The sequence below is a fragment of the Plectropomus leopardus genome, chromosome 15, assembly GCF_008729295.1.
Source record: "Plectropomus leopardus isolate mb chromosome 15, YSFRI_Pleo_2.0, whole genome shotgun sequence".
In the NCBI taxonomy this organism is placed as follows: domain Eukaryota; kingdom Metazoa; phylum Chordata; class Actinopteri; order Perciformes; family Serranidae; genus Plectropomus; species Plectropomus leopardus.
Genome location: NC_056477.1, coordinates 14,736,136 through 14,762,848, shown reverse-complemented (window position 1 = coordinate 14,762,848; position 26,713 = coordinate 14,736,136). Strand labels below are relative to the sequence as shown.

At 42.3% G+C, this 26,713-nt stretch overlaps 1 protein-coding gene across 2 annotated transcripts in view; it reads right to left on the bottom strand.

Annotated features, from left to right (window-relative positions):
* Positions 1-934: 934 nt before the first annotated feature.
* The window catches only part of LOC121954575 (leucine zipper putative tumor suppressor 2 homolog), a 50,917-nt gene continuing 25,138 nt past the window's right edge, over positions 935-26,713 (bottom strand). Inside the window, exons 1-8 of one of the 2 annotated variants that reach the window (XM_042502164.1) lie at positions 24,180-24,454; positions 10,012-10,725; positions 7,234-7,896; positions 6,112-6,234; positions 5,795-5,941; positions 5,056-5,571; positions 4,520-4,624; positions 935-3,905 (exon numbers count right to left, since the gene is read on the bottom strand). In XM_042502164.1, coding sequence (XP_042358098.1) covers positions 3,723-3,905; positions 4,520-4,624; positions 5,056-5,571; positions 5,795-5,941; positions 6,112-6,234; positions 7,234-7,896; positions 10,012-10,692 — 2,418 coding nt within the window. In that variant the 5' untranslated portion in view covers positions 10,693-10,725; positions 24,180-24,454 and the 3' untranslated portion in view covers positions 935-3,722. Of the gene's footprint in view, positions 3,906-4,519; positions 4,625-5,055; positions 5,572-5,794; positions 5,942-6,111; positions 6,235-7,233; positions 7,897-10,011; positions 10,726-24,179; positions 24,455-26,713 lie in introns of those variants that run through there. The other variant, XM_042502163.1, reaches the window with a different exon arrangement.

Below are 26,713 nucleotides of genomic sequence, written 5' to 3'. Positions count from 1 at the left end.
TGAGTTTATGCAGACATGTGGAGGAGCTGGAAAAACATGTCAATGAGAAATGCAGGACATGAAGGCCTGTGGCACAGTTTAAATCAAAGTAGGGTAGAGTAGATATGAGCAGCAAGGTAACTGGAATAAAATAGTGTGTGCATAGTGCCTTACTTCTGCAGACAGGCAGTGGGGGAATACTTTGAGAAATGTTACACAAATAAGTGAAAAGCTCAAGGTGAAATGTTTCAAGTCAGACATGCAATTAAATTTAAAAATGAATTTGAGTGTATCTATGCCTTTGTGTTATTGCAGAGTGCTTCAGGTCTTTGACTTCACGACAACAAACGTTACTTATCTCCACCAGGTGGAGGGGAGCGTGTGTCCTGTTGTGGATGTGTGAGGGTGTATCTTTGTACCTGTTGCAGCTAATCTGCCATTCTACTGGACCAACCAGGCAGATATTTTTGAACACACTTATGACTGTATCCTCAAAGATGTCTCATGGTTGTAGTAAACACATTTCATTGACTGTTTTATTACTTTTTTATTACTCATTGCTTACCTTACCTATCTTTACCTAGTCTGTTGAGGGTCATATTTTGGCCTTTATTTCTGACATTCAGAGAATATCATTGTCCTATTTTGAGCTGGAGCATCTGCAGATTAATTCCACATCTGATATGTTATGATACGCTGAAGTTATGCACAATATGACGTGAATAAGTCCCTATTTTGTTATCTTTGCCTCTGTCTTGACTGTGAGGGAGCCAGAGGCAGAATCAAATGAGATTCAACTCCTCTTTGCTGCACGACAGTCATGCATACAAACTGGACAAACAGCCTGCCCTGCACTCTACTTTTCTAGTTCAGTACACTTAACTCACACTTGGTGTGTTTCAGTAAAAAAAAAAATCAGTTAAATCAACAGTATCTTTAATATGTGACAACTTGTTCTTTAATTAAAAACACAGTCATTTGTACAAGAAATGTACACATAAAAATATACATGGACAACTACATACTTTATGAATTACTGAGGACACAACTTAAGTAAACATAAAAAATGCACACAAAAAGGATGAGAAGAATGCCACAAAAAAAGAAAGAAAATGTGTTACGTTGCTTTGGTCTAGTCACAGTGGCTACATTTAAAATAGATATTTTGTCTAAATAAAAGACAATGTCACTCTGTCATACTATTTAGTGTTTTACATATTTACACAGAAAATGGTTATGTGACAATGAAGACAACTGAGATGTGAGGATAAAATGGACATTTTGGGATGCACACAGTACTTTGCATCACCTTTTTTTGTTGTTGATTTGTACCTGTGCTGCATCTGTTGTAAGTGAGTAACAGTCTAGGTCAGGTTCGTAAATTAAATATGATTGGACAACTTGTTCCATTCAAAATAACCTCCCATGGCTTTATGTTCACAAATTATGTAGACTCTTACTATTCCACAAAGTCTCTCAAACCACAGTGAATGTGGTGATCTCATGCAAACTACAGACTGATCAAATATACTGATCAAATTTTCTGAAACGGGTTCAATTTAATTTCCAAGAATAGGAAACATAACATTGGTTTGCATCATCTCCAACCTCAAGTAAACAAAAAAATGACCCATCTCATGCTTTTAAAACTAACAACGTGCACAAAACCCAATAATGAAGACATGAACCGGCGTGATACTATGATACTGACGATCAAATGAAAGATCAATCAAAATGGAGAGACAACAAGTCAAAACTGAGCCCAAACCAAAAGCTCCCAACTGTGTTTATCAGCTGCAAAGTTTGGTCATTAAGTTTGTGTTACACAGATTATATAATGTAAACATATTCTCATGCATTACAGTATTAGGTGCACTCTCTCTATCCTGCCTCCTCCATTTATAACTGATCCATCATTTGAAATACTGGTATGTGATATTTATATATATCTATATATAGAAGTCTTTATACTTTGTATATTAAATCCACACTTATATCAGTACTACAACAAAATATCTTCAGGTGCTATATATAAAAAAATATACAACATCTCCTCCATTATATAGATTTCCATTTATTCCTTGATATAGACTCTTTGTAAAATAAAAGTTCTCAGCTCATTACTTTTTCCATCGAGACCCGCCACGCTCAGTGTTACACACAGCCCTGCATATACTGTGAGAAAACAGCTTCAAATGAGAACATGCTCCTCGCCAGCTTATATTCAGCTGACCCGCTTCGAGGACATTCAGCGCTGGAGCTACTGCATCTGCAAATTCTCACCTCACTGCCACCTGAACCGGCTCCTTCTGAAATCTGATATAACAAAGACATGCAGACATGCCAGTCTTGCTACCTGTATAGCAGTCAGTGAAGATTATAGTCTAGGGGAGACTGGGAAGACTTTAAAGGTGTTACTTGGCAATGGGCTGCCAAAAAGCTAAATAAAGAGCACTAATGGGAATGAGGGAGAATAAACGGAAACTCTGAATAAGCATGCCTTAAATCTCTTAGTGACGTCACGAGCAAACTGAAAGAATATGCTCCATTTTTAGTTTCCTGACTGTTATAAAAATAGTTGGGTAACAAGCAGAGATGGAAGAGAGAGAGAGCAGACATAGAGACAAAGGCAGAAATAGAAAGAGAGAGAGGAGAATCAGCAGCATCCTGGTGATATCTCACGTGCTACAGTCTGCTTCCTAGTGCTACATAATTGTGAAATGTAAATGTTTTTGTCCGTGCTTGTTGCATTGTCTGAATGAGTTGATGCATTGGTCATATGCAACAGGATGACTGTGAGCAGCGTCCTTTGAACGTTTGGTTTCTGTGTCCTTTGTGGTTGTTTGGGAAAGTGACTGATTAGATTGTTCAAACTGGTTTGTTGAAATTTGGTGATTTTCTCTACAAGAACGATGGTTGTATCATGAACAAAAAAGCGCAGAAAGGTTGTGCAAGGATGTTTCCCTTGTTGAGCAGATTCTTTCATTGCCGGCGATGACCATTTATACTGCATTTCTCTGGAGTGATAACAGTCACAATACATTCTTCTTCAAATCTGCTTAGGAGCACAGAAACAAAATATTCTTATCCTTTTATCATTTGAAAAACGAAATGAACTGCTGATCCTCTGAACACCATAAAACAAACAGGAGATGTTGTAATATGTGGTGTAATTTCCCTTCAGCGGTGAATTGGAGAACTGGTGCAGCTGTTGTTTGGACAGGCGATGAGATCATCATTAATGGGGCTGACGTCATGATGCATCATTACATGCATGCTGGTGGCCGGGGGTTCAACTTTGTGTGCTACCGGGAAAGGTGTGGCTGCACTTAAACCAGACTGCTGTGCCTGTTGTAACATTTTTTGCTTGAAATTCCCGACGATTTACGATACCCTGATTTGAACGTGGTCTAAGAAAGAAAAACTTTCTTCGCTGCTTTTTCTCCCACAGAAGGAAAGAAGTCTTTGTGCTGGCTTTGTAGTGGAATAAAACCCATTAAAAGCGCCAGAGGGGACACTTTTATTGGAGTACTTGTCTATTAGCAGGAAGTAGGGATGCACCTTTGGGAGATCTCCCTTTTGACAGTGACGAGTGGTGAGTGCTCGCTCAGTGGTCCAGGTAAAGCCGTATTGAAGGTAGTGCAGTATTTGGCCCGGAGTTCAAAGTTTGGTATACATCCTCAGAGTCTTGTGTGGGTTGTGTTTCCATGTTTCTGTGCACTTGTTACTGTAAAAATGTGTTTTTAAATCTCAGTAGCGGTGATTTCCTCAAAGTGGATGTCGTTGCTGCCACTGTGAACATCATAGTCCTCCATGTCCCTGTTCTCCAGCTCCAGACTCAGCTCCCTCATCACTCGCTCAAGATCCCTGTTACGACGGTACATCTGGATGTAGTTCTGCTGCAGCTGTTTCTGGTAGCGGATTACCTGGTGGAGGGAAGTACGGAGAGTGAGTACAGAAGAAGGGAGAGTCAGAGAAGTAGAGATCGGGGTTGGTTAAAATTAGGTGATTCATGATTAAAATCATGTTGAGCATTTGTGCCAGCCAGCCCCATTACAGGTTTTGTTGGCACAATGTTAAAGCAACCAATAGAAACATTTGAAACATTTAATTTGAACAAGAAAACATGGACATTTAACGTGCACATGTAGTGTTTTTGTTAAACCCTCTAATCCATTGTTTTCAATGTAGTTGAGTGCTCTCAAGCGAGAGCAACAACACTGCAGCACGCAAAGCACTCTTAATCGGCTGTTTATCAGCGCACAAAGGCTGCACCCGGAGATTAAATTTCAAATTTTGTAACGCAGCAATGCACAGCGCATGTCATTTGAGCAACAAATTACAGTCGGTAGGTATCTTCCTTTTCTTTCGTAAACATCAGTAAACCACTGTGTGCCTACTAACCACGGTCTTCCCAAAGTAAAATCTGTTCAGCCCTCCCTATCTAGACATGAATGACATTGAGTGAAAATGACAGAGATCAAAAGGCAATCACTGAGAGATAAGACCAAAAGCAAAATCCTCTCCTTCTTTGTTTTACCTTTTCCTTCTCCTCTTGCCACACCCTCCTCTCATCCTCAAATCGTGACAGTTGCTCCTCACTAGTCCTCCTCTCATACATGAGCTCAGCCTTCAGCCTGTCCACCTGAGAAAAAGAGACAGAAGACATGTTAGAAACTGCAGGATGTGTTAAGTTCCTTTACTCGTGTGAAAGTAATACCACAGTGTGGAGAAGAAGGAAAAGGAAAAGAGGTATCAGCAGCAATATGTAGTCATTAGTTTCAAATTTAAAGGTCCTCATTATGCAGAAAAAGTGTCCAGGTGATTATATCTTTGTCTACTATGGTTTTCAATTGCTAATACTGTTGCATTAACATAATAAGTTGCATTTTAATGTTATTAATAGTCAAAGTGGAGCCACATTTAAGTTATACACTGCTTTGTCGTTTTATCTAAAACAACTGATCATATCTTCCATGCTAATTAGTTCTGGAAAGTTATAACTGTAAGTATTTCCTCTGAAAGAGAGATTTGCATAACATATGCCTGGAAAAAGTGCAGTAAAAACTCTTGTACCTGTTGTCTGAGTCCCAAAACTGCTTCAGCATTCTGCCTCTGAGCCTTGGCTTCATCACTCTCCCCTCCCCACACCAGATGACTCTCCTCTGCATCCCGGTACACAGACGGACTGGGACCGCCCCTCCCTGTCATGCCTCTACTCTGCTGGATGGAGAGGGTCATGCATTGCCCCTTCATCGTTAGAGTCCCAGGCAGAGAGTGTCCGCTGTGATTTGACAGAGTTTCACGAAGGCGGGATGACTCCTCTTCCAAACGGCCCACTTTCTCCCGCAGCAGCTCAGCTTCACTCTTGCGCCTCTGGAGTTCGTTTTCGCAGACTTCGAGCTCCAGAGATCGCGTCCGCAGGGCGGCCCCGGCCTCCTGGGATCGAGCCTGGCTGGCTTGCAGTTCAGAACGCGCTTCTCTCAGCTGGGCCTTCAGTACCACGATGTCTCCGGCCTTCTGGCTGAGCTCCGCCTGGATCTCCTTCAGCTGCTGTTTTAGGAGGGAGATCTCTCCTGACTTCTGACACACCTGATGGATTGGAAAGTGCGTTAGAGAGTAAAGTGGAAGCGCAGAAAATACAGAACAAATTAGCCCTTATGGTAGACCTCTGACACGTTTCTTCGGGGGCATTTTATGCTTTTGTTAGTATATCAAAGCAAAGATCTACTAGCCTACTACCAGACTCAAAGAGGGATGTTATCACTTTAATCACGCTGACCTGACACCTCTCCAATGTCCGTCTCTCACTCACCTCCCACTTTGTCTCCTCCAGGCGTGGCCCCAGCTGGGTCTGCTCTCTCTGGATGGTGGCACATCTCCTCTCCAGCGTCTCTCTGTCCTGCAGCAGAGTGGAGAAGTCCTCCTGCAGCTTCTTTTTCTCTTGCTGTAGCTGAAATACCTGAAGACACACAGAAATCCATTTTTCACAAATGCCTTACATACTGAAATGGATATGTTGATCTAGGATAAGACATGCACACTCAAGGAAATAATCTCCAGCTAACAGCATAAAACAGGAAAAGTAACAATTTAAACACATCTAAAGGTTGTTTTTTCTTAAACTCTTACCTGTAACTGCAACACCTGCTGAGACCTCTGGGCCTTCTGAGAAGCCTGCTTCATCTTCGTTGCACAGTTTTGTCTCAGCTCCTCCATCTCTCTTTCACAGCGACGCTGCTTCTCCTCATACACCTTCCATAGCACAAGACATGAGAAGTCAGTGTTTTAACTGTGCTAATGTTGCACTCGTGATGCTGGAATACTTAGAACAATGAATTTCTGGGGGGAAGATTGAGATGAAAATTCTGCTACATGAGTTTGACATCACATATTTGGAAACATGGTGGATGAAAGTAAATGTCTGGTTTACAGTAAGAAACTATTTTATTAATTCACATACATTTTTTGGTAATTTAAAATATGGTGTAATATGTTTAAACCGTTAGTTATTGTCCACTTAGAAAAAACAAGATTAACTAAAATAATATTTATTAGCATAAACCCTGATAACGAGTCAGGTAAAGCAAAATTTCAGTTGTTTTGGGGAATGAACTGGTTCAAAAACAGCCATCAATGTGTTATTTTAACCCTTTCAGCAATGAAATACAACACATCCTCTTTGCAGCATCTATGTTGTGTCAATACTACAACAATATTACAACTTGAGTGTTTTCAAGCTCTTGAAAAACACTCAAGTCCGAATGACAACTTCCCAACTCTGGAAATAGGACCATCTGAGTATCATGTGAAAGCAGCATTAAATTCTATTAAGTAGTTTATTTTTTTGAACATAGACTGTATGAATGATGGGCTTAGTTAGAATGATTTCACCCATTGGTTTGTGGTTTTCCATTTTGAAGCCTGAACTTAAAACGTTCAGTATTTCAGCCATTGGTATTTTGGTTTTCAGGAGCCAAAACTGGCCATATTTGAATGAGAGGTTGAAGCTGTGGAGGATCAAGGTGTAAATCTCACTCACAGATTGTGGTGACACATCACAGATGTGGCTGTAAACATGTTTATTTCACTTGTAAAGCTGGGTATTTCAACATTTGGAGCCAGCCTCAAGTAGCTGGTCAGTGAACTGGCACGTCAGCATAGCTTCATTTTTCAGCGCGGAGGTTTCCGGTAGGTTTTAAAGGAGGGTGTGTGTGGTCAGTGTGAGGTGTGGTGAGTGTCTTTATGTCTCACCTGGCAGATTGCAGCTTCATTCTCATCCAGATTTTCCCGGAGCTGCTGGAGCTCCTGGTCTCGTTCCCGCAGCTTCTCCTCCAGCTCCCTTACCACCGCCTCATAGCCCTCCACAGCTGGCGGCGAGTGGCCACAGGACCCGCTGTCCGACAGGGGCTGCCCGCGCCCACTTAGCGACCCCGAGCCTGTGCTCTTGCTGGATGAGGAACGTCCACTGTCTGAGTTAGTGTGGCCATGGCTCGCACTTCCACCGGAAGTGTTTCGGCCCAGGCCTTGGCTGGGCTCCAGCTGGCCCCCGGAGCCAGACCCGGAGCTGGAGCCCTCACTGGGGGCCAGACTGTAGCCTGTGCTGCTGTGAGTGGGGAGGCTGGAGAGGGAGTTCCTCCCTGAATCTGACATGGAGCAGGACTGGCTGCTGCGAGCATTGCGACCTCCGCTGTAGGAGTTGCGCTTCCCTTCAGAGCTGGAACTGCTGCTCCCTCCGACGCCGTTTGTGCCGCTGGCGCTGCTGGGCCCCCCGAGGGGCAGCAGGAGGTTGAGGCTGGCCTGGCTCTCCGACAGACTGCTGCCCCCTGGCCGTGGTGACAAGTACTGCACAGAGTGACGATTCTTGGGAACGACAGGTTTGAACGCCGTTGGACGGATCAGCACTTTCTCCATGTTCTGAAAGTACATAATTATAGAAAAAAAAACAGCATAAGTGATTGATTAAGGCTAAGCTATGCTAATTAGCAACGGCTGAATAAAACTCATTAGAGAGGGGTGAGTGATATGCCGGCAGGTCACCCCTCCAGGCTCTGATTAGTTTAATTTGGTTTAATTGATATTCATGGCCTTCGTTAAGCAATTTTTCTTAATGATTTTTCCTATCATCTAAGATATAGAGAGATAGGCAAGAGAAGGAGAGGACAGAGGAAATCAGATTAAAGGGCAGAGAAACAGAGAGGAGGGAGAGGAGTGGAGGGTGAGGCGAGACAAAGACAGAGAGGGTGGAAGCTCATCACATGTTCTGTAAGCATTTTTCTTAATGATCTTCCTCGGGTTCACTAAACACGTCAGTGACTGTAAGCGAGCTGTGACATTGATCATGATGTGTCTGCAAGGTGAGTAGCTGTCAAACGATCCATCTGAGCCTGTCAGGCCGGTGATTAAGCCTCCCTCTGGATCGATGGAAATAAATAGCCAATTAGACAGCTGAGGTAATCTGCTGTAAAACATGTCAGCACACACTGCACAAATGCTCACATCTGCCTCAGCGTTTCAGCGTGTACTCCAGGGGGAGCAGAGAAAAAAAGTCCTCACTATGATATTTAATGTCTCAGGGTGTTATATTGAGCTGTAATTAAAGAAGAGATTTTCCTATAAATATCTTCAGGTTGAAGGTCAAAGTCTTCTTATGGAGCCGTTAGCGAGTCAGTGTCATGCTGAGAGGTGGTTAAACACTCGCAGTGAGAAGTATGTGTTTATTACACACTATTGCCCCAAAGGTATGTCACATTGGAAATATTTATATTATTTAAACCCCTTCAAGTAAGGGAGGATTATATAGAAGTTTTGAGGTGGATACTGAGAACTGAGATTGAGAAATGCTTTTTTAAGAGATTTCAACCATGTCTCACAGTCTGTATCAGCAAATAGTTCGTTTTTGCAAATAGAGTTAGTTCAGAAGACTGTGATGTGGTTGAAGGCTACATAAAAGGCTTGAAAGTGGATCTTGAGTTCAAATGATTTTGTCATTTCCAAGTTGAAGAATAAACTTTTATGCTTAAGCATAAACATATCATTTCTTTACCCATTTTTTGCTACGGACAATAATATTGACAGTGCTTATGCATTGATTGAGCTCTTGCATTTATCAGTGTCAATGTAGCACAATATGCTACAGTTTGATGGATAAAGGATTTTTTTGGGGATAATACTGATATTTTTAAGTTTAGAAAAGAGAAAAAGTAATGAAACATGGGCCAAAAGTAACTTTTAAACATCAACACATTTATTTTGGCCATAGAAAGTCAACCCAGTGCTGTATGGTGGACAAACTATGTAGTAATGACACTATTTCTAAATTACATCAAACCTAATTTTGCATTTCTGTATTGCAGGTTATTTTTATTTATCAGCCAAAATACACACTGATATCAATATGGAGTGTTGCAGAAATTATTCCTAAAACCCATAAATGATCTTTTTTGCACATCTGGTTCCATGGTCTCAAAGTTAATGGGTTTTTGGTTAGAAGCCTGAAAAGAGGTCTGTGGTTTACAAAAGCTTGAGAGACTTTCATGTTTTGTTCTGTGACAGAAATTACATCAGTAAATACCCCAATTGTGAATTTGGAAGTTTTTTCTTGTCCTAAAAAAGTAACAAGACTAAATGAGACAACAGAACGTCATCACGCCGAACATGACTTTACAACCTCATTGTGGTGGCGACACTGAAGATCATGAGATCGTGGTATAGCTTGTTCACAGCCTAACACAAGGTTTTCATTTCTGGTGATCACATTTATGCTACAAAAATCATTTAAGTGGTGTGCATTTGTGAAGGTTATCCTGCTAAACAAGATATGTAAGCATAAACTCTGTTTTACCACAGATCTTAATTTCTATAGATAATACAAAATCCAGCAGAATTGGCTTTTTGTCATGTGAACCAGTGTGATGTTAACTTCTGTTTTTAGCTACAAAAAATGTCATTCCTGCAGCACTACATATCTGCAATGAGCTGAACACATCTGCCTGGCCAACTTCTTGGCCTAGCTCTAGAATCAACTCTTACCTTTTCTAACTGTCCGGACACTGGGACGAGTTTGGGAGGTGGCCCCCCAATGTTGCCGTTCAGAGCCCTGTTGTCCCTTTGGTCCTCCGAGTCACTGCAGGGGCTTGCAGCTGCCACCACCAGGTTGTCATTCCAGTCTCCAACCACCACCTCATCGCTCACATAACCAGAGTTCCCATTACAGCCACCACCTGCTGCTCCGGCAACCGTTCCACTGCCTGCCCCGGCAGAGTTCCCAGCAGAGTTCCCAGCAGAGTTCCCAGCAGAGTTCCCAGCAGAGTTCCCAGCAGAGTTCCCAGGCCGTGGCTGCTTCTTGGTGGGCAGCGGTGGAGGCAGAACCTGGGCCTGGGGAAGCATTTGGTTGCTGATAACCAGCAGCTGTTCCAGAGAGCTCCCACTGCGGAGGGTGTTATCCTGGAGCCGAAAGCAGCTTGTAGCTGGCGTGGAGCGGCGTGATTTGGTGGTGAATTCGCTGGCGGCCCGGCAGTGTCTCTCTTGATACGTCCGGCCTGAGATGAGGCTGCTGACAGAACCCATGGCTGTCCCAGAACTGCAGGGCCCACAGGGGCCAGGGCAGGGGCCAGAGGGGGAGTGAGATGACAGCGGCCGGCACGGCTGGACGTCGAGACCTTGATTAGGGTGGTCAGTCACAGTCACAGGTAGTGCCTGAACCAGAGCCATGGCACCCCGACAGCGTCAGACACACCACACACTCTGAAGAGAGAAGATAAAGCGAGAAAAAAAAAAAATCAGAAACCAGATGCAACAGATGTGACTATTACACATGCTCTTCTGGAGAGTTCTTTCTCTGAATGTCATGAGACATAATACCTGCTTCTAATTGCCAAAGATGTCATGACCAAGTTTATGGCCCTTTTTTCCAAATAAAATTTTATTCAGTTCTCCAAATAATAAATTCTGCCTTTTCTGTCTGATTTACAAGGCACACATTTAGGGAAACACAACATACACAAACAGGGCTGGCACCAGGACCCTGTAAAGACTGCTGGAGCTGCACTGAGTGGAAACCAGTGAAACTCCAGCACAGTGGTGTGGATTGTGGCCTCACACACAGATAAGGATATTTATTAAAACCTGACAAGCAAAATATCTTAAAAATATTTCCCCAGAGTGTTGCGACACCAACAGCTAGATTAAACTTTCAGTATCACAGGTGATGAACTCATGAATTTGGACGCTAAAAGACATGTGCAGGCAGTTGAATTTAAGACACCAGTAAAGGAAAGTGTTGGTATCTGAAGCTACTACTAACCAGAAGGTGTTTTTCTTAGTAATGAAATAAGTGTACTGTTGATCTGCATTCCTGTGTTATATTTTCCATACATCTCCAGAGAGGGATATAGCTATGCACGACAGTAAGAGAGGAAAAAAGTCACTCCAAACAATCTAGTGGTGGATAGTTTGACTCATCCAACAGGTGCAACTAAGGCTGTTAATAACTCCTGGATTCAGTGTTCCAGTTTTATTTCAGGAGCTTCTTGCTACAATTGAATGCAGCGGGCCATCATTTACGTTATCAGTTACCAATCAGCAATAATGTCCGCTGCCTCTAGAGATATCGCTTTTCTAGAAAAAAGGCCTTTTCAGAGCAGACATTTGGTTTGTTACGGTAGGAAAAGCACAGGTGTAAATAATAACATGAATGATTCATCAATTAAATTTAACATGTTTAGTTTCAGGCAGCTGTATTTTGCAGGAGTTTCTGAGAGGTATACCAGGAAGTGAAATTGCATTTCCTAGAATAGCAAAGGAATGACACGCCCTACTCTCCCTATTGTCTAGTACTTGCTGCCTTGGATGGTTGCATTGTTTAGATTTGATATTAGAGGAGTAATATTGGTTGGGGTTAGGGTAAGACTGTTAAGGTAAGCCAATCAGAGGCAGAGTTGGGCACTAAAGGCGGGCCATTCTTTCACTATCCCAGAAAGAGTCATAAGAAAAGAAGTCACGTTTTAAAATTACGAAACACAATAGTAGTATGGCACATGTGCAGTGAAATCTGGTCTGCAGTGTCCCTCAATAGCTAACGCACTATCATAGAACAAAAAAGTAAACAAACACTTCCTGTATACAAACGCTCTATTGTAAATATCTGTCACCATCAATTTGTACCTAAAACTTTTGTCAGACCTAAGGAGGCTATAAATAGCACACCCAGGGAGCACCTGAATGGACACCATCCCTTTTTTCTAGTGATGTCTGCTGTAATCCTTTAACATTGTAGCTCCAGTTACACTCCACATATGTCATACCCCATAGCTCCCACGGGGTCAAGGAGCGTGTCCCAGCCTCTTTTGGACAGACTTGCGCTATCATAGGAAACGCAAATTCATCAGCGGCAGCATTGTCAAAGGTTGCATTATAGGGGTTCAAAAACACCAGAGTATGGGGGCGTCAGCGGCTTCGTGGATAAAGCAGGTGCCCCATAAAATGGGGCTGCAGTGTCCTTGCCACAGCTGCCTCAGGTCCTATGAAACAAAGGCTAAGATGCAAAAAATAATAATCTTAAAAAAAAAACAACAGAGTAGTGTGTAAAGAAAGCAATATTCAAACACTTCAAAAGGAAACCATACTGAAAAAAAACTACTGCTAATCTTATTTCTTTGTGTCTTGTGTGGATTCAATACAGATTAGTTAATGAGCTATGATTTATTGCATTTATATTTATTATTTATTAATTTATCTTTATTTACACCTGTGCTTTTCCCACTGTAGATGAATATCCTTACGCTAAATAAGAAACATATAACTACCTCGGTTCTTGCAGGGTGCCGACAGTTGCTAATGTGGTTAGCGCTTTGAATCTCATCCATGTGTTAAATGTATGTGAAAGAGACTCATTATGTGGCTTTTCTGTTGGCTTTGAATCAAATCATATCACCACATTAAATGTTTCAAATTAAAATGTTTAAATGCATCATCTTTAATATTTGCAATAATATAATGGATCACACTTTCTTCACATACAAACTTACTACAATTAAAAGCAATCTTCTTTGCAACAATGAAGCCAAATTATTTGATGATTTTCAGGCTTGTTGCCACTCGCAAAACTCATTAGCTGCAGCCACTTAACAGCTGTTTATTTGAAACATTTCTCCCATGGGAGCACCCCACTAAGGGCCCATCCCTCATTAAATACACTCTATGTCTCTGGTGACCCCGCTGATAATTGTCAATGTCATTAACGAGACAGGAAGAGGAAAAATAGGATGGATTTAGTTGAGACTGAGGGAGAGAGAATGAGTCACGGTCATCACCATCTGCGGCTGCTCTGTGATTTTCCTGAACGTCCCTGTCTGAACCTGGTGAGCAGTCATCCGTGTATTACCTCTGAAGGCGTTTGAAATCTAGTCGCTTCACTGTTTCATGATCACAGTGCTCATATTAAAAAAAATTCTTTGAAGAAAGGTATAAAAGTTTCGCTTGGTCACTGCACTATTTTTAGGAGGAGAAACATGGATACACAATATTAACACAGTAAGTGCCAGCAGATTAAGTCTTCCATTTGCAGATAGTATTATCAGTGTTAGTTTCCTGTGGGGACAGAGAGGGGACACATATCCTCAGTCTGTCGTGCCAAAGCCAAATCCGTCTGGCCAAGTGGAATAATCCACGCCAGCTATGTCTGCGCACAGTCTGCCAGGACTAACACAATCATACAGACTGACACTCATACACACACACACACACACAAACACAAAAAAACAGATGCATCTACAGGGCACCCATCAGTCGTGCAAACAAGGATATAACGTTTTGGAAATAACAGGAGTTTTTGTTTGTTGGAGCAAAATTTAACAATCAGATCAGATTGTAGTTTATTGCCAGAATTGTCTAAAACGTGTGTGTTTCAAACATTTAAGTACAGCACGGTATTGCAAAACAATAGCTGCCAGACAAGCTTATATTCTGGCAACCTCCAAACATGGAGCCTATGCTATGCTCCAAACAAAGTGGCAGTCAGATCAAAATGCTTCTGATCGAGTACTACATGGGAATTAAATGAATAAATTATAGAGTTGGTTTCTTTATATATGAATCAGTGCGACAGCAGGGTGGTTCAATTCCTGCCAGTTGACTACATGTCAGTGTTGTGCATGAACATGCTAAAAGAGGAGTTCATTTAACCCACTCATATATTTGGTGAATGGTGAACTGAACGCATCAGTTTGCAACTTATGAACTTGAAAATGAGCGTCGTTCATGCCTGAAACAGTTAACAGCACTCGTTTTAGGGCACCCGGGGATTTATGACACCAGGCACGACACAACACAGCACAACACCAGCAGACAACACAGCTATACTGCTGAAGCTTAAGCTAAAGTTCAGGTGGATATTTGATGGGCTTTTATGAAACAAATCAGTAAAATAACAGATTCCAATGGACAAAAATGGCACATTTATTTGGAGATTGTGCCTGCTGGGTCTAAAAAAAAACTGCCACGTTGGCAACAAATCTGAAGCGACATACTGAGTTGAAAAATCCAACCACTCTTAAGACCAAGAAAAAACATACCAAAATCAAAGAGCTAAGTGGGGCTCAAATTTAATTGAAAAAAATTTGAACTTTAAACGTACACTAGTTCATTTAAATCTGTGTGCAAACTGAACTTAACAACGCGGCTCTATGTTGACTAAACTGTGAGTCTGTGAGTAAGTGACGGAGTGAGGGGGAGTGAAAGAGAGGAGACAGACTTCATGAGTACACATGAGTCAAGGAGATTAAGATATGTGTGGTATGTGATCTCTTCCCATGCCAAAGTGATCACGCCTCAAAACCTTCTTTCACCTTTTATCCAGCCGTGCCCACCTCTTCTTCACTCCCAGCCCTGACAAGGACCTCTCAGGCTGGGATAATAGAATTAACAACCCTCTGAGACCATCAACCGTGACCCCCTCAGCTCTAACCCTGTGACCCCCTGATGAGCGGAGGGGAGCTGGTCTAATTCTGCCCTCCCACCCCTATGACCTCCAAGGGTCTGTTTTTGTTCTGGCTACTCGGGCAACAAATCCCAAAAGCTAATTTCCCCGTCTGATGTTGCTCACTGGTTGTTTCTTAAGGTTATTAAAAGCACTCCTCCTCTCCACCACCTTCATGGCTGCATTCCTCTGACAAAGTGAAAATACTTCTACCTTCTCTCTATCACCGCTTCCTCCACCTTCCTCATTACACGCATCCTCCTCTGCTGTCAGCAGCACAAAACAGGCAGAAAAAAAAAAAAAAACAGTCATCGTCACTAAAAATAGAAAATCTCAAGTGCCTGAAATCATTCTGATAGTCTTTCATGAGGCGTTTCTGTCAGCGAGGCATTTGATTCAACGTTCAAAAATAAACTCTAATAGTGTTGCAGCCAGCTATTACCAGGTCAACCCAGGGCCACTTTACACCGCTTCCTGACTCTCTAAAACTATTAAATGATGCTGAATAGCTTAAACGCATCCTTACTGCCTCTGACAGGAACTGGAAATACACCAAGTGATTGTGAGAGTTTATCCTCCACATGCCACCAACTGGCCCGGGATGAGTCAGAGCAGGACTGACAGAAGAAAGAGGTTCCCAGGTAGCTCTCTAACAAGATCCAGACGTGGGGTCTGTGACGGGGAAATAATCCCGTTATGATAAGTCTGTTTATAACGCCAGTATTACCCAGGAGAGGAAGCCCATTATTCCGCAGCAGCAGATCGCCCCTTACAATCACACGCAACCTCCGAGCTGTTCCGGAGACTCTGCCGGGATCAGGACAGAGTTAGAAAAGCGGGAATAAGGCAGAAGAAAAAGAAGTGGGTTTAAGGGCGAGAACACAAAGGCGGGCCGGGTGGGGGTGATGGTCGGGGGTTTAAGGGGAATTCCAATACCAGGTAGCCCAAAGAAAGGCTCCAAAGAGGCCTGTGAGCTCTTGGGAACAACGGGCATTTATAATCCTGTTTGGACTTTATTTGGCCGGCGCACAGACACCGAGGTCTGAGCACCTTAAGATCTGCGAACAGGAAAATCAAATGTGAAGGCAGACATCATTTTCGATCTAAACCATCTCCTCTACTGCTGAGCACCAAACACATTACTTATGTCAGTTTCCTTTCCACTCTTTTATCATCTTCTGTCCACATGTCAGCCTCTTTCAGATACTGTAACGATAAAACAGAAACAAAACAAGAGGAAAAGGACAGCTGAAATCTACACTGTGGTGAGCTTTCACAGTGAAAACAAACTCAACTGAAGCATCATCAGTCCTGGAAAATGAAAGTGTGCATGTTGTCATAGATCTACAGAACAAAACCAGCACGTTTGTTGTGGATGGTTGTGTGGTAACCTTTTAAAATATGGATAACGTACATACTAGCAACGTGTGGTGCCAGCCGTTGTGCTTGTGCTTGATTTCAATCCATGATACAAACAAATGCAATGTTTCCAAAAATGGCAAAAGCTATAACTGACAAATGTTTGAAATGTTTACTCAGTGAATAACTTTCAATGATTCTCAATTAAAACTGATCTGTCTGACTTAAACCTGCATTGATACATATTATCAGATTATGAAGTTGCAATGGCAGACATGTCAGCAAACAGATGCTTTATCACACATCTAGCAGACATGGAGCAACATTTAAAGACATATGGATGCTTACCAATGACTACATGTCAAATATTTACTCTTCTTTAAACCCTGCTTTGGTCCCCACCAACTGTTGAGGGAAATACCCGGCTCTTCAGCTGCTAAATGCTTCACTATCTTCACCAGCTTGTCACTTGCTGTATCTTTCTGCAGTTTGGTGGTGAGCAGGTAGTGAACACTTGTTTTTTAGGGGAATTTCACTGAAAACTACGGTGCTTGACAAGGACAGATGTGCTTCAATGGCCCAGAGAATTTCCATTTATAGAAACATTTCACAGCTTCAGAAGTTATGACAATTAGAAAAACAAAACAAAAAAACAACAACATTAAAATCCCAAAGAAATACAACGTTAACAAAAAATGTGCTGCCGTGCTGTAGAGAGCCAAAAAGCAAACACCACACCATCACAAATGCCGATGCAGATGATGCAGGCAATGTAAATGATGCAAGAACTCACAAATTAAACAAAAATTGATGCATATGTAGTCAACACAGCAGAAGTTCTCCAGGCCTCTGACTTCATCATTTCTGTATATGCCACATGTTGACTGTTAATGAATTTGTTTTGGCTTTCTGCAGCACTTTTTATTTGCAGCACATTTCCAATGTTATGGATTGACGTGTTTTTGAAGTGGCATTGCTTCTGAAGCACATTCTCTGTATGGAAATGTTTTGGCCCATTGTAGTGCGCTTGCCCTTGACGACCACCTGAGAAAACAGTTGCCTGCTGTGGGTGAAAACGAACATTAAAATCACAGGTCACAAAACCAAAACAATGGGCTGAAAGGTACTAAAACGCTCAGCACAGCTGGGGACAACTGCAGTCGTGTGAGAATTCTCTGTGGGCTCATTACAAGCGACCTATTTCACCTTGAGCCATTTTTAATGGAAAAATATTGATTAGTGCAGCTTTAACCACTGGTAAAGGTGACATCCTTCTAATGAACTGCTGTGTTTTTAGGGTCCTCAAACTCACTCCTCAACCTCCTTCCTCCACTTTCATCACTCTTTCCTTTTCCTGACTATTTTCACCCATATCACTTTCCTCTCTGTTTTACCTCCTGTGCTAGATTATTGCTCCACTGCTCTCCTGTCACTCTTTCCTTTTCCACCCCCTCCCCCCTCCAATACAACTCCCTGCTCACTGGTCTATGCAGTTAGATTTTCATCTGTCCTTCTTTAACAGCAACACCACAGCGTGACTAACCGAGGGCAAAGCCAGCGTGAAGGCAAGAGCAACAGGTGGAAAACATAAAATTGTCAGACTGAAGCAGGCACTGCATGGACGAGGGCAAAAGTATCAGAATGTGAGCGATAATAAGAAACATTCATAAATGATGCTGTTTCTTCTTCTTCGGTGAGTGGTCACCATACAGGAGAGTTTCGCTGATCACAAAAACAGTAGTCAGTGGCACCCACACACTTTATAATAAAGCTTGATACTGAAAAAGCGGAGTGTGAATTCAAGAGCTTGTTCAGACGAGTAGAAATATTCCATTTTGGTAAACAGAGTCCGGGTGGCTCTGATTAATCCTAAAACCAGCGATCCCAGTGGATGGAGAGTGAGAAAGACAGACAGAGAGGGAGAGACAATCAACAGGCTAGGTGAGTCACAATAATCCTCCACGGCTGCTAACAAAAGAAAATCCACAAGTACAGGCAAGGCAGCAACACACTGACATACACAATACCTCAGCAGTGCAATCACTCCACACCTAATCTACTCTCCCATTTATTTGTCACGCATCTACTCACTGAAAGTCCACAATAAAACTTCAAACAGGCAAGAGAATGGTATTTGAATGAAGTCAGCCGACTCCACTGTAAAATGAGTTGAAGTCTTTTAGTGTTTTGCCAGAGGACCTGAGGTTATAACATGCCTCCATTCCAACACAATGACTGTCTGTCTGAGCGGTCGCTCACTGTCACCTACCCCCACATGGCTTGGCTTTAAGGTCTTGCAGTGTGTGTGAGTGCCGAATGCATGCAAACCTACTCAGTCCTCACTGCCAATTCTCTTTTCACTCAAACTAGAGTCCTTTTTGGCAATCCAACATGGTGGACACTGTAGCGTAACAAAAGCTGTGAGTTCAGGTTTTCTGCAGCGACACAAACTTTTAAGCAAGGTTTCTAAAAAGTGAGTCTGTGCAGGAGTAATTGGCAACAGGTCCTCCCACAGTCCAGCTTTTCCCCCCTTCTCTTCTTTTACAACCAACTTGTTGCTGTTTAGCTTCTCCCTCTGTTTGGGAGCGTTGCGATGGCAGCGGAGGCCAACATTTTTCATGCACGGAGTGAAATGAGATAGAGAGGCAGGAAGAGCGGGAAATGCAAGGAAGGAGGAGAACGAGTGGGTGAATAGGTGAATGAGTGAGTGAGTTTTGTGTGTGTGACAGTCTGACAGCGGACTCTTTAGCATTTCAAAGCATCTGGCCTCAATTCGGACGTGAGAGGCTGCTGCAGAGTGGGGCGACCGGAGCCTAGATTTTTTTTCTTTTCTCCATCAAACACACACACACACACACATATATAACTGCAGAGAAAGTCCCTGTGGGGGTTGACTGAGAGAGCAGCCAGCAATCTATTGAAATGGGATGCAGTAGACGTCAATGACATGAAAGTAGCAGCTCAGCTTTGTGAAAACACTACGGTCATTTGGGGACACAAACTGCCAATCACATGCTTATTTATGGGTCCAGTTTGAAATGAGTTGTGTTTCTCCACAGAGAGCACGAGCTGACTAAAGAAGGTGATGCTGCATCAACATTTTGTCAATGTAAAATCTTTACCATATAATAATAATTGTATCTACAGTGCAATTTTTAAAGCACACAGTTACATAGTGTTTCACGTACAGAATACACACACATATTAAGTATACACGCTTAATGAAGGCTAACCTTTAGAAATGCTTTTTTGAATAGCTGTTTAAAAAGCGAATCTTAGGGAAAGGGTTTTCCAAAGTTTTGGAGCTACAACCGCAAAAGCACAGTCACCTCTGGATTTGAAATAGAGAACAGATAAAAGACCCTGAGCGAATGATCAGAGTAACCAACAACTGCAACACTGGCTCAACAGCATTGCTATATATGCAGAGGCCTCTAAGTATAAAATATATTTTTGAAGTCAATTCTGTTTTAGTGGAAAACAGTGAAGGGAGTAAGAATTGAGATGCTGTGAGACCAACAACTAGTTTTTGTTAACAGTCTAGGTGCTGCTTTTGCTGATAGCACAGGTTTGATTTTTTAAGTATTTTTCAACTGAGAGAAACACTTAAACCAATCTAAATGGCATAGTATTCCTGGTGAAATACTACAGCAAACACTGGAGCCAATGCAGACATAAACAGGCTATTCAAAATGCAATGCAGTAGTGATGACAATGCTCATTACAGGCAATAGAAGTGAGCTTAAGTGTAAGATTTAATATACATTTTTTAGTGAGTTTATAATAAAAACATATAACTCAAGAGGTTCATTATGCTTACTGTCAGGTATTGAAGACGCCAGAGCTGAGTTTGGCATGGGTTACAACCGTTATGCACCTCCAACTGGCAATGAGACTCTGAGGAGATCAAGAATTTGATCAAACACTAAATGCTAGCTTTCAGTACAGTTTTCGACACTTGATGCTACGGACATGTTTCAGTTAGTTCCCATCCGCAGCTCTGCACAGCACCAGAACTGAAACGTGCTGGTTTACAGTCAGCTGGCATTGAAGGCAACTGAGGTATCAGTATGTGAAAAAGGGGAAGATCACTGACATTCCTGGTGCGCTCCAAATGTTGGATTTTCCAGGAGCTTTTCCAGCCACTGACAGTTATCCAGCGGCGGTCAGTGGTCAGACCCGCAGACACTGGAAATACCAAGAATGCCGGTGGTAGAGACACAGGGATTAGTCTGGTCAGTGGACTACTGTTTGACAGGATCAATGGCCAGTTCAGCATTTATTCTGTCACTTGGACTTAATACAATAATCACTCTGGTCTCTTATCAGTGAAGGTCATTTTAGTCTTTAGTGTGGTGTTTACTGGAGATATTTTGGAAAATCCAGGTGCTCAGGCTGTTCTGACTTCTTCTCATTGTCCTAAATGTGCAGAGAAGAGTAAAAATTTCCCTCCTAAAACTTTCCTTCCTTCCCCTCCCCTGCTGCTGTGGCTGTATGAAGGCCATTGTTTCAGTTTAACAGAGGGCAGAGAGCAGAGAGACGGGGTTTGTTATCTCACTGAAAGCAACAACACTTTGACTGACAATGTGATGCAAAGGAGGGTGAGGAGGAGGGATGCAGTGACGGAGCCATGATTGTAGGAGAGAGGTTTTCTTACTACCCGTCTTCAGTGAAGAAAAGTAGGCCACAATATCTTCTCGGCAAAGGTGTCACAGATTCAGAGTGAAAGCACAGAATAAAACACACACACAAACACGCCCAGTGCTGCTAAATAAAGCCAGGCAAATGAGTTTCACAGCAGCTATTACATAAGCAGCAACGCCTCACGTTTACTGTGCCAGCCTCAATGTATAATTCACTTCCACTCATCTGAGAAAATATCTGACATGGCAAAGAAGCACATGCGCCGACGTACTCAGGCACACTATCCGGGCCGCTGTAAACTGGAGAAAGATGGAGGAGGGGGGAAGGCAGACTGGCATGGAAAACACTCATTCAGCAAACTGAAAAGAAGCCAGGCCGACGTCTAATCTCTCGCTGTCTCTCGGTTTTCCTGTGTCTCTGTCTCTCTCTCCGAGTCTTCCTCATTCAGTGTTTCAGCATGCTTCTCAACTCGAGGCTTTACATAAATACCTGGCATGACATTTAGTTCGACGGGATCAATGGAAAATAACCAAGCCGAGGAAAGGAAGTGGAATCGAATCTGAATCCAGTTTGAATCCATTAAAGCAGACCTATTGTGCTTTTTATTACTTTTTGGAATGTAAATAGATGTTGCATGTTCATATTAAATGAGACCAACGTTTCAAATAATGACAAACATTCGTGAAAGTAAAAACATCAGGCTTCAAACTTTTCTGAACTCTGTTTTTTAACTATTTTTTCTACTTTTGTGACAAGCTTAAGTCAGCTTGTGACAGATTTCTTTAATATGGTCATCAGCTCCAGGAACACTACTGCATGACATTCACTGCTACATGTAGCTACGTGCTAATGTCAGGGATATATGTTATCTTGGTTGCTGATGACGTAAATTTCTCCCTGATTTTGGATAATATTATTGTTGGAACATGCTGGTTGTGTTTAGAAACTTTTAGTGGTGATTTTGAACAGGAAAAGTATTATCATATTCCTGCTGTAACATGGCCAATATTGAAGATTTTGGTTTATTGTTGATATTTAATGTTACAAAGTGCTGCTATAATCTGACCATCCATTATAGTCATTTACTAGCTGCAAGTACATTGCTACATGTAGCGACATGCTAAAGTCTTGGAAACATCTAATCTCGGTTGCCTATACTGTTAATTTCGCTCCGATTTAGGATTATATTCCTGCTGAAACACATCCAGTTGTGAAGATTGAGAAGTTTGTTGAGAAGTTTTTATTGGTGATTCTTCATGATAGAAAGTGCTTGTATACTCTGTTAAAGTCATTCCCCCAACTGTAATGATGGTGCGGATACACAGAGTGCACATACAGGAGACTTGGAAACATTGACCAATCAGAGCAGACTGGGTTTTTTTTTTGGGAGGGAGGCTTAAAAGACAGGCGCTAAAATGCAGCATTTTAAACAGATGGTGAATACAGGTGTTCCAGCTCAGACAGTACGAGGAAAATAAAGTGTTTTTGAACATTAAAGAATGTAAAATGTTCTAGTAGAAACTCAAAATACAAGAACCTGAAAATAAGCATAATACTTCCCTTTTAAAAATTTTCTTGATCAAACTGAGGCACAGGAGACCAAGACAGATCGTGATTGAGAGATTCGATTACAGGTTTGTTGGCAGGGTTTAACAAATCAAAGTATTTTACCAACTAGGCTATTGGATCCTAAGGAAATGGGACAGAAGAGAAGGAAAACCAAAGGAGAAAAAGAGCAAAAAAGGTCTCAGTAGCTTTTATTTGGAGCTACTTTACAATCTTTTAATGCTGCACATATACACACACACAGAAAGCATGAGTCAACACGACTGGAAAGTGTTACGCATGTAACCTGCAACACGTGACCGAATTTACCTCATTTGTTTTGTTCAGAGCAGATGAGGTAACCAAACTTCTCCTTGTCTCTGTCCCCCACTCTCACTCCGCTCCAGTTAAACTTTATATCGGCAACGTTTGCGTCTCCACACCTGCCCATTTACAGCCATTATGTTTATGGAGTGAAACGTCACGGTGTCTAACTCTGCCAAAACCCAGTCTGCGTAATTACAGTCTTCTCTCAAATGAAACCTCAACATGACACGCTCAAACAGACAGTTACTACAAAGAGTTGAGTGAATGGACGGCCTTCAAACCGCTCTGACTATAAACATATCTGCTGACACATCACTCATGGGCCATAACAGACTTGATGAGAAACTACAATATGTGGCCCAGGGCGCACGAGGAGTCTTGTAATTACATGCGTAGGGAAGACAGAAGAGAAACAACTGCGGCCTGAGTTTCCCAAAGTGCTTCGTCATCAAAAGAAACAAAGATTCCCTTTGAGTCTTCTGGATAAAAACATGTTTTGTATGGGTCACACTTTTAAGATGCAGCCTAATTGTCTGCTCTGGTGGAAATGTATCTGCTGCCTCGTGCTCTTTCTTATCTTTAATGTGTGTGTGTGTGTGTGTGTGTGTGTGTGTGTGTGTGTGTATGCTGACAGATTGAATAACACCCTCCTCTTCTTTCTTCTTCCTCCTCTAGGCCAACTGTCCATAGGGTGGGACAGCTTCTCTAAAGGCTGAAATTTCAAATCAATACACCTACAGTCTGTTATGAGCAGATTAGAGTCAGGATTAGAAAACCTGACCAAAAACTCATCATGGCACCTCAACACATCCAAACTACTGGGTCTGTTTGTCCCGGTTTCTGCAGGCCAAAAGTCTCCAGGGTCATTTAGAGCAACGTAACAACTTAAAAACTTTAAGCTAACACGAGTCAGCTGACTCTGAATCATCCAGCTGCCTTCAATCTTAACAAGTTCAAACCAAGTTTTCCAGGGATCATTCACCGAGTTTATCCACATTTTTAGAGGACGTCACCAACTTTTTTTGGCCTTCACTGACATTCCTAAACTAGTTTCCAATCCTGTTAAAATCCCTGTTTGTGTGTGAATGGCCCTCCAAGGCAACTTTTGTCTCAAACTCTTTCCGTTACACCTTCCATTATTGGCATTTCCGCAACTGACACCCTGTTAAGTGGCTTCACGCTCACTCAAGGTGCTCATGAATACTAAGTTTCCTCAGGCAAATTTGTCTTCAAGTATATGAAACTAGGATAGAGGGCAGAGAAAAGAGAGTTTGGAGAATTTCAGTCACTCAAATGCAGACACATGCACAAACACACACACACACACACACACACACTCCACACTCACCCCAGTGAGAGCCCTGCATTGCTGCCTCCACTTGTCTCTTTTGGAAAAAAAATGAAATAAAAATCACTCCAGTCTCTGTTGGTTCAGATTCCCCACGTCTCTCTGTCTTTTCCCCGTTGTCTACCTCTTCTCTACAACACTCCAGCTTCCTGCCGTTGCCTCTGCACCGCGCCAGGACTTCATATCCCGACACGAGGACTTTCAAATGGAAGCCCCCTTATTTTCCTGTCCTCTCCTCCTCCTCTCTCTTCTCACTTCACTCCACTGTTCCTCTTCTCAGCTTTCCTTCCCTGCTGTCTGCCTTAGCACCGCCTCCCCCTCCTCCTCCTCTTCATTCCTCCCTCCCCTCTCTCACTTTTGTCTACCAGCCCCCCTGCCTCTGGTTCCCCTCTTTTAACACACACACTCTCTACTCTCCTCTGCCTCTCTCTCCACCCCCTTCTCTTTTTAGCCTGAGCTTCATCCATCCCCTCCTCTTTCACGCATCAACAAAATCCTGCATCAGATTGAACATTTTAAGAAATGTTATCCACAATTTCTTTGTGTGTGTGTGTGTGTGTGTGTGTGTGTGCACACATGCATGCGTACGTGCACACGAGAGAGAGAGCAGAATGGCCCACATGCATTTAAGGGAACACCTCCTCTCGCCCCGCTGCTCAGCAGCTATTCTTTGGCTAAATCACAGAGCAGTTACACGCAATTGTGCAATTATCAAACAACATCGACCACATCAAGAGCTGCAGCCGCTACAGAGGTTGGGGGGGGGGTCAATTCACTCTGATGGGGTAAATTACATAACATGTATCTGCTCATCTTTGTGCCTGCATGCTTCACACGCTCTCTTGTGCAGAGAATAAATCGGCAGGTGACAGAAAGCAGAGAATCAATGAGTGGAAAGGGATTGAAAAGGTTTTGCGTGTATTTTCAGTGATAGGTTGAAGCTGTTTGTGTGGAAGTGAAGTTGAGGAAAGAAATGTGTGGTTATAATGAGGGTGCAAATACAGAGTATTATAATGAGCAATTATTATACATTATTCTACATTTTTGGCTTGTGACAGCCACATTTACTTGTATTATGACCTCAGTTAAATCAAGATATTTTTGCTTCTCAGGACGTTTCTCTTAGAAAGACTTTCAGTTTCAGGACGAAAAAATGTCAAGTGTTTCAGAAAAAATATATTTTTGTGTAACAGATTTTTTTTTCGTCTTTTTTATCCTTTTAACCATCTCGTGCACCATAATTTTATCTCTTACACCATCATCAGGTCAACATTTATATTTAGCAGAGCTGAAAGTAATAGATCTGCACACCAAGTAGCTCCCGTGAGAAGGATTTGAATGCTGTGTAATGTTTTGAGTGCTCAGCTTTCATCAGACTAAAGGAAGCTACTTAGGGGGTGTGTGTCTTTTTCATTGTTTCAAACTTTCAATCTGGCCAATACTTTGTAAATACCTGCAACATTCCCACTGTGTTTAGTGTTAGTTAACAAATGTTAACATGGTAACACACTAATGGTTAACAATGGTTAACACACCTACTATAAATCAGCATGTTAGCACTGTTATTGTTTGAGTGCTTAGCTACTTATAAATCACACACACACACACACACACACACACACACACACACACACACACACACACAAACACACACACACACACACACACAGCCCTGCTGTGTGGTACACAATGCACACTCACACTCACTGATCAGTTTATTGTTGTGTGCTTCCATGGAAAACCAGTAGGAAGACTGAGTAATGCTGGAGGAGGTGTGTGTTTGTGTGTATCTGTGTGTGTATGAGTGCGTCCCCGCTCCCTCTCCTTCCTGGAACTGCCCTGTACCTCCCTGAGTCCCACAGTAACAAGTGAGAAGAGAGTTCACTTCTGTTCTCTGACTTGGCACTTTACTGCCATTAACACAGCCCACCTCTCCACGCCGAAAATACAACACCAGAAAGCTTTTGAGTCTTTTGTGTGTGTGTGTGAGACTGTGTGTGTGAGTCAGCAAGAGTTTCTGTGTCAGTCTCCGAACAGGCAAATACATCGTAAAATTGTGTGCATCCATTCAGTGTGACATGTTCAGCTCTCGTATGAGTCACCACGGAGCAGGAGGAAGAAAGTGACTTTAAAGAAAAGTGGGATAAGAAGTTTAAACTTGATTATTAAGTGGATTGGAGCTGCATGAGGTCAATATGTTCACCAACTAGTAGGCAGCTAACCTGCTGTTTGGTGCAGAGCAGACAGCGTACAGCTTATCATAGTTTATTAGAGCTTTTTTAAAAACAGCTGCATGCTGCTGCTCAAAATGATGCTGATGAGAGTGGTGAGACTGAACCAGAACACTTAAGTTGCAGCCCTTAAATCCAAAACAAAGATGCTACAGTTTTCTGCAGAGCTCAAGGGAATAATGTAAATAACTCACCTCTTTCACATTAAATAACACAAAAATATAGATCCGTGCAGCTTAAACTTGTAAGAAGCATGTATCAACAAAGATAAAGTACCAAGATGGACTTGTTGTGTGGACTCCT